The sequence below is a fragment of the Apteryx mantelli genome, chromosome 3 (assembly GCF_036417845.1).
Source record: "Apteryx mantelli isolate bAptMan1 chromosome 3, bAptMan1.hap1, whole genome shotgun sequence".
NCBI lineage: Eukaryota > Metazoa > Chordata > Aves > Apterygiformes > Apterygidae > Apteryx > Apteryx mantelli.
This window is the reverse complement of record NC_089980.1, coordinates 33,080,666-33,090,810: the sequence shown is the minus strand read 5'-3', so window position 1 is coordinate 33,090,810 and position 10,145 is coordinate 33,080,666. Positions and strand designations below refer to the sequence as shown.

Sequence of the window (10,145 nt, the reverse complement as noted above, 5' to 3'; positions counted from 1 at the left end):
TGGGTGGTGAACAAATCTTGCTGCCTGTAGTGATATCAGTAATATGCAAGTAAAGGGGAAGGCTGTGACAGCAAGTGTTAAATAGGGAGCGGGTGAGGAGTTTTTCTGCATTGGAGAAAGCATGCTTAGAGTTGAGCATTATTTGATGGCTTTTTTATTTTTATTTTTATTTTATTTTTTAACTTGAGCAGAGAGGTGGGAAGGGAGAGAGACAGAAAATGCAAAGGGCAAAACAATTCCATAGGAATTCCTTCACTTGTTCTTTATTTGTACCCACACATGAACACAATTTTGTGCTGGAGCTTGGTCAGGCCAAGAAAAGACATAGCTATCCTGCCAGGAAGGCTGCTTTTAGCCACATGCTGCATTTTGGACAGGTAAAAGATTGTCCTTTAAAAAAAAAAAAAAAAAAAAAGACTCAACTGTGAAAGGTAGAAAAGAGACAAAGATGAGAACCAGTATTTTCACAGCCTTTGTCTATTGTATGACTTACTTACTTAGGGATTTTCAAACTGTTCTTATCTTTCTTACTTTTTCAGGATGTCAGTACTATCACAAAACTTAGCATATCACAGCATCACAGAAGAGGGGAGGAGAAAGAAAAAGCTAACAACTAACCTCACCCAATAAACAGTTCTTCTATGTCTTAACTAGTAGGCATGGGGTAGGGAAGCAGTCCGTGCAGGCTGCTTTTGGCAAGACACCCACTTTCTATTTTCTAGAGAAGGTGGCTGTGGTATTCAGAGGTGGGTATCGGTGAACGTGGTGTGCTCCTTGGTGACTGTGCTGAAGCCTTTGATGACATTGACAAGATCCTCTTCATCTATGTACTGCTAGGAAGAAAAAAAGTCACGTAAGCCAAAGGTGTACCAGACCAAATGAGATCATCATCTTCATTTAATTCTACGCCCCCACCCACACAGGCTCTGAACAGTCAGGTCAAGTAAATGCATTTTTTACCTCCATACCTCTTTTCGTCTTTCTTCCAACACAAGCTAAGGACCTAAAGCATTCAAGCACCTGACCCTAGAACAACTAGATTTTCATAGTAACAAGAAGTGGAAAAAAAAATTACTATATATCATCTTACAAACAGTAAATAAAATAGTGTGTGTTACAGTGTGATGGAGAAGTCAGAGAGATGTAAAAAAAAAAAAAAAAGAATACATGTTTACATTTGGTTTTGGTACAACAACCAAGTCACCACTGATTTAGGTAAGATCTTGTTCCTCGAGCTTCTAAAAAAATGCCTCAAATCCCTCAAAATGCACTCATGCAAATACATTGAGCCAAATTTCTGGCATATTTTCTGTATAGTTTACAGATGGATGCTCAAATGTCATGGCAGTCTTCCTTCAGTGACTCCATGGGCATTCTTGACTCTCCAATGAAACAGTGGCAGGAGAAACATTTTGACAAACCAATGCTATTCCTTTACTCTTCTGTGAGTTTGGGCAAGGTCAGATAGATAGTCCAAGCAGGCCTCTCGTGCTGGCAGAATGAGGTCTCTCAAAGGAGAAGGGTTTGCATGTGCTAAAATGTAAATAAGAGAAGAAGGGAAAGAAATCTACTGAGGGCCTCAGAACCACCTCTGCTGTTTCTCCATTTCTGTCCTGACAGTTTCTTGTTGCAAAAGAAATATCCCATGCTGTCCTCCCAGTCCCCAGAAATGTTTCTTCATGATAGCCCAAAGCACTCTTTAGCATCATCTGAGCCAAGCATAGTTGCTGGCTTCGAGCTTGCTGCTGCTTTGTCTTTGTTTCTCATAGCTTGATACAAAAAAACTGCCTTAAGCCAGCCACGTAGGCACAGTAACTATTGAAGGAAGAGTTAGAATCCAGGGTTTTCCTGAGTGAGTCATACGACAGACCTCCAGCCATGCAGCCTGCCTTGCTGCTTTCTGCACAAACCTCTTCAAGAACAGAATATACCATATCCATGCAGAAACTGCAAACAAACAAACAAACAGAGGGGTTTTTGTGTGTGTGTGTGGGGGGGGGGGGAATGACATGTATATGGACAAAGGGGAGTCAGTCAGTGTAGCCACCAACCTGGAGTTCAGGAGACAAGTTCCTCAACTAATATTCTTCTAAGGAACTAGTTAGCTCCAGAAGGAGTTGGAAGCAGGAGAGAAATAAACAGACTGTTTCCACAGAGAAAAGAGATCACCAGTACTGTTCTGTAGATATCTGCGCTAGGACACTTCAGCCATCCAATGGATTCAACAGCAAGATGGAAAAAGGTGGGGGAACAACAAAACTTGCAGAAAGCCCCAAGTTACTCAGCCTCCCCCCCCCCCCCGGGGTGCAGGTTTGCAAGCTAAAACAAATCATAGTGTTTGTTAGCACTGAGAAGCAGGCAGTTAGGAGCAAGAGTTTCCACTTTTGACATCAGGAGTGTTCTTTTGGCTAACTAGATTTTTATAAAGGAATATCCTAGGTTGACTGTTAGCCTGCAAGAAATAAAATCATGAAGCTATGACAGCTGTCAGAATGAGGCTCAAGGTCAAGTCAAAAAAAAAACCAACCAAACAAACAATTTGAATGTTAGGAACTGTGAGAAAAGGAATGGAGTGATCAAAATAGAAAATTACTATGTTGGGGTATAAATCTGCTGTGCACACACATCTTGAATGTGCACACCTCCACAAGGATATGGTATAACTGCAAAAGGATCAGAGAAAGGTGGCAATAGTGGTCAAAGGAATGGAATTTTTCTGTAAGCCTAATAACCAAGTAGGCTATGTGGAAAATGTGCAAAGGGAAGAGCACAGATATAAAGGAGTTCAATGAAACGGAGGGTAGCATGAAGAACGCAGGGAAGGTTGGCCTCAGTCTCTTCCAGCACAGGTAGTAGCAGTTGAAATCACAGAAAACTAGCAGAAGAGTCTCAACCAGATGAAAGAAGACAGCTCTGCACAGAGCTTATAGTTAAGTTGTGGAACCCCTGAACAGTTTCAAATGTGGCCCAAGAAAGTAAGGGAAGAAGCAGCCACTGAGGGCAATTAACTACAAAGCCAATACTGCTGGCTCAGGAAGTCCATGAGCTAGCTGACAATCAATGCAAGCTGTAAAATTATCCTGCATCTGCACCTACAGGAACATTGCCTGGACTTAAGCATGCTTACCTCGGCTTTATCCTTGGTCCTGCTGTTCTTACAGTCTAAGCAGGTATGGCAGCAATGGTAGTGACCCCAGTAGTACAGCATACATATAGGTTCCAGCCCTTCTAAATGCTTGGAACATTGAAGAAGAACTCCCAAGGAAGTGCCTTAGATTTATAAGTGATACCATGCTCCTCCAGCTCACTTCATATTTTGGACAAGAGCCAATCAATGACAACCATATACACATATTAACTTTATTACTACTTGACATGCCCTTCACACCCATCCCTTGTGTTTATTTATTTATTTATTTATTTTTAAGAACTCTTCTACTTAGCATTAGCTTTGGCTGGGGGGCGGGGGGCAGGAAATACTTCCTTCTCGCTGGCCCCAGAACCCAGGCCAACACATTTGCTCAGGGGAGGCTGGGGGCTGGCGGTGGAGTGGTGGTGGTCTACATATAAAGCCTATTTCCTGGGGCCAAAGAGGAATGGCAGTTGCCATTCTCCTGGACTCAAGAAACATAACTTCTTATACCTGAGTGTTCAAGTCCACTATGGTGACACTGGGCAGTCCTGTCCTAGCCATTCAGGAGGAAGAATGTACTCATGCTCTCTTGCTCTCATTTTCTCTCTCTCTCTCCCCCCCACCCATCTCTCTCTCTCTCCCCCCTCTCTCCCACTCTCTCTCCCACTCCCCCCTTCCCCAGCACGGTCTCTCTCTCTCTCTCTCTCTCTCTCGCTCTCGCTCTCTTTCTCCCTTCCCTACACCCCCCCCCCCCGCCCCAAACCTCTAAGGCACACAGCTTTGAAACTATTAAGAGCAGCTTGTGAGTGTTTACAGCATCATAACCTCTTGAGGCCTAACCAATATGCCAGCAGCAGTAGTAAATGGTTGGTGGCAGACACACTCTCTGTTTCTTGGTTTGACTCGCAATGGACTAGTCAAGAGAAGAGCCTCGTGTCCAGGTACAGAAGCAAATAGTCAAAAACTGAACCCACAACAACCTTGATTTGGCCCTTCACCAAGAGAGCCAACCTCTACCACACTGATTCTCTCCCACTGCAACCAGACTACACAGCAAACTTCATTCTGAGCATTGACTTTGCGACATTTACTTTCCTGCCCTCCGCAGCAAGCACTCGGCCATTCTTCAGGCTGCAAAGAGTTGCTTTTGTGCTGGCAAGTGGTGCCAACATCTTAAGGAAAAACTCTGCCAGTTTCCTTAGCCTTTCAGAAGAGCTGTGACCTCTCCCATTTCAAAGGACATAAGGTCTGTCCTCATGCGTGCCTCCCCCTCCCCCCCCCCCGCCCCCACAACCCTGGCTGTTTAGTCCTATGGCGACAGAGTTTGATGTCATTTGTCGTCACTGCTAGATGAACTGAGGGTTCCTGTGATGGCTGCATAGGGACTGAGCAAGAGCAGAGAGTGGGTCCCCTCAGCACACTATTACAAGGCCACAGAACTGGAGTCACCAGACTGCAAGCCTCTACTTCTGGCACTAGACGTGTGAGGATGCCATGACACAACCCTATACACATTTGCTGAAATGCATGGAGAGAAAAGCCTATGAGTTCAAGATTTGTGTGCCAAGTAGGTCATGGAGTTATTGGTTCAATGGAAACCAAGGAGTGATGTGCAAGAGTGTGGACCTTTTACATCCCATTAGAGCAGTATGTGGTCACCTGCAGCTCCAGAAGGGAGCGGTAGGCAGGAGGATCTTTTGAGGATCTAATCTCTGACCATATCCTCCTAGGTCTTTGATTATATCTCCAGGTACTTTTGATAGACTGGACAATATTTTCATGATTCTAACAAAACATACAAATCGCTAGCAGCTGACACACAACAGCATCACAGAGGAACAGGAGTCCTTACCAAGCCACGACCACTGCAGCCATGATTACGAATAATGGCATCCCAAGCTGATTCTTCAACAATAGACTTTTTGTCATAGATGTCAATCAGCTGGCTGACACTACGATGAAGAGAGGCTTGGGAGTATGTGCGACTTAGCTGCCTCTGACTTGGTATCCGTGCCACAGAAGCAATATGGACATTGCGGTTGTTTCTGGGAGAACCAGCTCTTGGGATTTTAGTATCTGCCAGCCCCTAAGAAGAAAGCAAAAAAACCAATAAATCAAAAAAATAAAGGGCATGGTCTCAAACACTTCAGTTAACAAAACAAAAGAAGAAATCAGGAGTGGAAGAGACCAGAAAAGTCCACGCTTCAAAAATCAAGCACAGATATAAACAGAAGAAAAAAAAAAAATGGACCTTTCCCCATTGTCAGACAGTCGTACAATTAAAAAAAATAAAATAAAACAAAAAAATCAGGGATTTCCCTGACCTTTTTTCTTTTTTTTTTTTAATTAGCCAACAGGCAGAGGTCCAAAGGTTTTGACTACCAGAATGATACTCCAGACTTGCACAGCAAGAGCATGCTAGCAGACTTGCTTTTTCTCAGTTAACATGAACAGGGAGTAGGCATTCACCCACCAGGAAAAACACATGCCACATAAGATGCCTTCATGCATGTTCTTTGGTTTGGCTGGCACATCACACATCTTGCAAATATCCAAGCTAACAACTCTACCTCCATATGCACTGTGTAACTTTTGAGAGTGACACTGCTTGATGAATCGGATGTGTCAGCAACAGTCTCAAACTGAGATTAAAGAGAGGGAGGAAAAGCATCAGGGCAGAGTAAGGCGCAATGGCAATGTGCATTCTGCTCCTTACAGAGGTTGTGAATTAGCTGCAGCTCAGTGAAGGGGGGGGGCATTGTAGCAGGATGTGAGGGAGTAGGGAAACTGGCAGAGATGAGGTGCTATTTAACTTTTAACTGGTCATCAAATACTGTGTGGGCAGCCAGCACTGCTTGCTGCATGACCTCGCTAGCAATTGTAAAACACAAGCAATTTTGGCACTTCATAGTAGCGCTATACTAGCTTTTCAGATTAGTCCTTCAATTGATGCACTGTAGAATTTTCATTTCTATTAACTCCATGAGCTTTTATAAAAAAAGAAAAAAGAATAAAAAAAAAAAAAAAGGGCAGGAACTTGAAAAGCAATTGTGCAGGCATGCCAACAGCAAAGACATTTAAAGTCAAGAGGAACAATACAATATGACAGACTGTAGAAGAAAAGGAATCAAAACCATGAGACCAAAAAGGAAGTTTCTTACACTCTTAGCCTTTGCCAGGAGAAGGGACACACTGCAAGTTCCATTGTTTCCAAGAGCTGCTTAGTTGGGGCACAGATGCAGCTTCTTGGCACTGAGACAAGAAGTAACAGAATGCGTGAAGGATGCAGGAGTCACTACCCTGCTTGATGGCGCTTACAGGGAAAAGAAGCTGAGAAGTGACAACTGGAGTGGTTTTCTGGCCTATGTCTGGGAAGAAGCATGAAAGGGGAGGGCACTGCTGTTCCAATTCTCGGTCTCATAATTACCATATTCCTTTTGCCTTGCTTTTCATCAAAGGGTAGGATAGTACTACTATTCTTTTTGAGCATGGTGGAGCATGCTCTTCGTGCCTTTTTTTTTTTTTTTTTTTTTTTTTTTTTACAGAATTATAACTTGCTATAATAAAAAAGATGCTAAGCCTTCCCTTTTATCACTCACCAGCAGTCCTTCTCCCATCCCTCTGGTGGTCCCGATGTGGCTTTGTGTGCATGCATACACACAGGCACACTTTGTTAAGGTTCCCAGCTTTTCCCTGGTCAGACTCACTCTCCCCCAAATCTTCCTAGCAAGGAGCTCATCCTAGAGCATTCCAGCTGGATGGTGTGTGGACACTAGAAAGACAGACTCTGTTCCTAAGTCCTGTTTTTTGCAGGAACATTTCATGGAAAAGACTGTCAAAATGGATCCTGGTTAGCCATTCACAACAGACAGTTGGGTCTACACAAAAAGTTCTTCTGAAAAGTATGTTCTACTACCTATTTTCTCCCAGCATGCCTCTTTGAAAACCTACCTTCCAGATGCCATAGCTTACACAGGCCTTTTCTCCACAGTTCTACTGCAGACAACAGCTAACATCAAGTGGGCAGCAGTGGCTTTGGATCTTTCTGTTACTACAGATCCAAATGTTGTCATAAGGCATCAGAAACACTTCAGGTCCTGCAGACCAGGTGCTGCAGGAATCTTTCTGGACTAAATGCCTGTAGCTGGGTTCTCTGTGAGGATACCTCACACCTTCATAGGTAGACCAGACAGCCCCTTTCCAATCCTGGACAGCCATCCTTTGCTAACCAAGAGTGCAACAAAATGATGGAGGTAAAAACGTCCAGATAAAAGAATAACAAGAGGGGTGCAGAACATTGCATTTTGCCCAACATACCGCATGGGTTTCACCTGATGAATACACACTCATTGGTGATGTTCTTTTCTGGAGCGGAACTAAAGGAGGTCTGTCTCGTGCATAGGGTTGCTTGTGGACTTTCTTTTGAAGAATTAAGGAGAGAAGAATAGCCAAGAGGATCAAACCTAGAACTACCATCAACACTGCAAACCACAGCTCATTGTAGAATTTTGCACTTTTGGCCTCCACTTTGTCCTTCTCTCCAGGTGTCGTCAAGATCAGACCTGTAAATATCAAGAGGGAGTAGGGGAGAAATGGAATGTTATTTGAGAAAGCCATTTAACAATATGCAATCCCTTTTCTCTCTAATAAATTAGGCAGAAATTTAAGTCAGTTTGTTGTCATGTGCTTATTTGCACTTATGTTCAAGGTGGCATAATGGTTCAATATGCTAGCGGGCTATAATAAAAAGCTTACTACCCTCAAGAGACCCTGCTTAAAGTTCTGGCATTGCTGCTCAGGCTGGAAATCACCACTGCATCAGCAGCTCCTGAGAAAGGAGGCGGTGGAGGTGGAATGCAAAAAAAAAAAAGAAAAAAAAAGGAAAAAAGGGTTCTCCAAGTAACCTTGAGGAGTGAAAATGACTACAGTAATTTCAGAGAGGCACAGAGAGAGGACATTTTCTCTCTCTCTCTCCAGCACATTGCCAATACTGTGTGGTGGCAGGCCTGTGCAGTTAAAAGGAGACTGGGAGAAAGACTGAACAGAAACTAGTGATAAATTAATACAAAACAAAACAATATGAAATATCTTATTCTTCCTTCCCCAGCTTATTAGAAAAAATCAGCCACTTGGCTTTGCTCACACATGACACAAGCATCAGAAATTTCAGTGACAGGAATTCCTGGTTATTTGCAACCCAACATGTGCATCCAGATTCTTTGCTAAAGAATTCCCATCATCTTCACTTGCAAGCCTCCGCTGCAAGTTGCCTGCGCTGCTGATCCAGTTGGCAATATACTCTGGATACAACCAGCAGTCAATATAACAAAGGAACTGACTGTGGAAGGTGACAGATGTAGAGCAACTGGGAACATTTTACATCATCTCTGCTGCAGCCTGGCCTGAAATTCTGCAGGAGGATGGAGCGAGATCACAAAAAGGGACATGATGGAACTCCTGTGCAAGAAGTAATTGCAAAGACAAGGCCCATCTGTTTTAAGAAGATGCTGAACAAGAGGCCACTCAACCAATAAATAAATGAACAAAAGCAATGTCAGAGAGATACATGAGGACAGGAAATGGTTCCCACTTAACTTTGTTTCCCAGAAAACTAAGGAGATGGGAAACTGAAACTTTTTTGTGGTTGGCATCTACAAGACAATAGACAACAGCTGACTTGGATTTCATCACATCAAACTACTTCAATTGCATGAAACAGGCAAAGAGCCTGGACAGCAGGAAAACAGTAAGTGCTATAAACCTGGTCTTTCCAGTGTGACTTGTGACACTATCTTATGTGACATTCTCATAAATTGGTTAGGGAAACACGTCCCAGGTGTAACTGCTAACCATAAGTGGCTGAAGGATCATACACAAGGAGCTGGTGCTTTGCTTCTTTCTTTGGATGGAAGGACTTGTTGAGGGGACAGGGAGAAGAAGAGAGGATGTGTATTTTCATTGTCAGACTAAGGAGGAATGTGGGAGGAAAGGATTAGAATTCAATATAATCTTAATTTGGAGCTAAAAATCTGAAAAAGAACAGATACTATACACTACAAAAAAAGCACTACATTTGGGAGCAAATTAATTGACTGTGTGAAAATAAAAGAAGAAACCATTACAAGGCCACAGAAAGGATCTGAATCTGATCATGATGTAAAGAAACTGAAATTCATCCATGGCAAAAAAGACACATTATCTGCATACCTTATACTTAAGGCACTAAGGATCTACTGATGAGATTCCATTCTGTCTGGCATGTACTACATATCAAATACCTACCACAATCACATAAAATCAGTAGGTGCTAGATAATTTCTTCATGTATTTACCAAGTCCATCTCCAGTGCTGTATTTGATGACTGGTGTCATGGCGGTCCCCTCATCAGTGATACAGGTCACTTGAAAGAAAAAGGCTGAGCAAAAAGGTGGGAAAATGTATCAGCAGGAGAAAAGAAAATTCTTTAGGTGCTACTTTTTCACCATGATCCACCAGTAGAGGCAGCCAAGTCTGAGAAAAGCCAAGTTATATATGGGCATAGCACATAACCCAGATAAGCCCCACATCAGAGCCTCATAATCCCTTATACCAGGGTATTAAACTTCTAAACTATAAACTATGGCAGATCATAAGCAGCCCCCACTATGATGTTGCCACAAATCATATTCCCATTTTACCACCCAATCTTCCCTCTTCCAATGACATGCAGTTAGCAACTTTCAATTTATTCATCATTGTGCCCCAAATCCCTCATACTCAGTTCATGGCTGATTCAGACTTGTTAAGAACATTTGAGTTAAAAAAAAAAAATTATTAGCATCATTGCAGTAATCCAGAAATAATAAAAAAACAATGAAATCCCTTAAATACCACAAAAGCATTTAAAAACAGAAGATATCTTTTCTTGTTTTTTCCCCCGTTGTCAGAGTTTGCTTGTATTTTAAAGGCCACAAATTTTTGAAACAAAAACCACCATTCAAAACACAGCTGATTCCAAGAGCTGCTGACTTG

At 42.6% G+C, this 10,145-nt stretch overlaps 1 protein-coding gene across 1 annotated transcript in view; it reads right to left on the bottom strand.

The window, feature by feature from the left end:
* Positions 1 to 60: 60 nt before the first annotated feature.
* USH2A (usherin) overlaps positions 61 to 10,145 on the bottom strand; it is a 409,459-nt gene continuing 399,374 nt past the window's right edge. Inside the window, exons 68-71 of the mRNA XM_013949903.2 lie at positions 9,466 to 9,549; positions 7,451 to 7,695; positions 4,986 to 5,219; positions 61 to 830 (exon numbers count right to left, since the gene is read on the bottom strand). Of these exons, the coding sequence (XP_013805357.2) occupies positions 741 to 830; positions 4,986 to 5,219; positions 7,451 to 7,695; positions 9,466 to 9,549 (653 nt within the window). The 3' untranslated portion in view covers positions 61 to 740. The remainder of the gene's footprint in view (positions 831 to 4,985; positions 5,220 to 7,450; positions 7,696 to 9,465; positions 9,550 to 10,145) is intronic.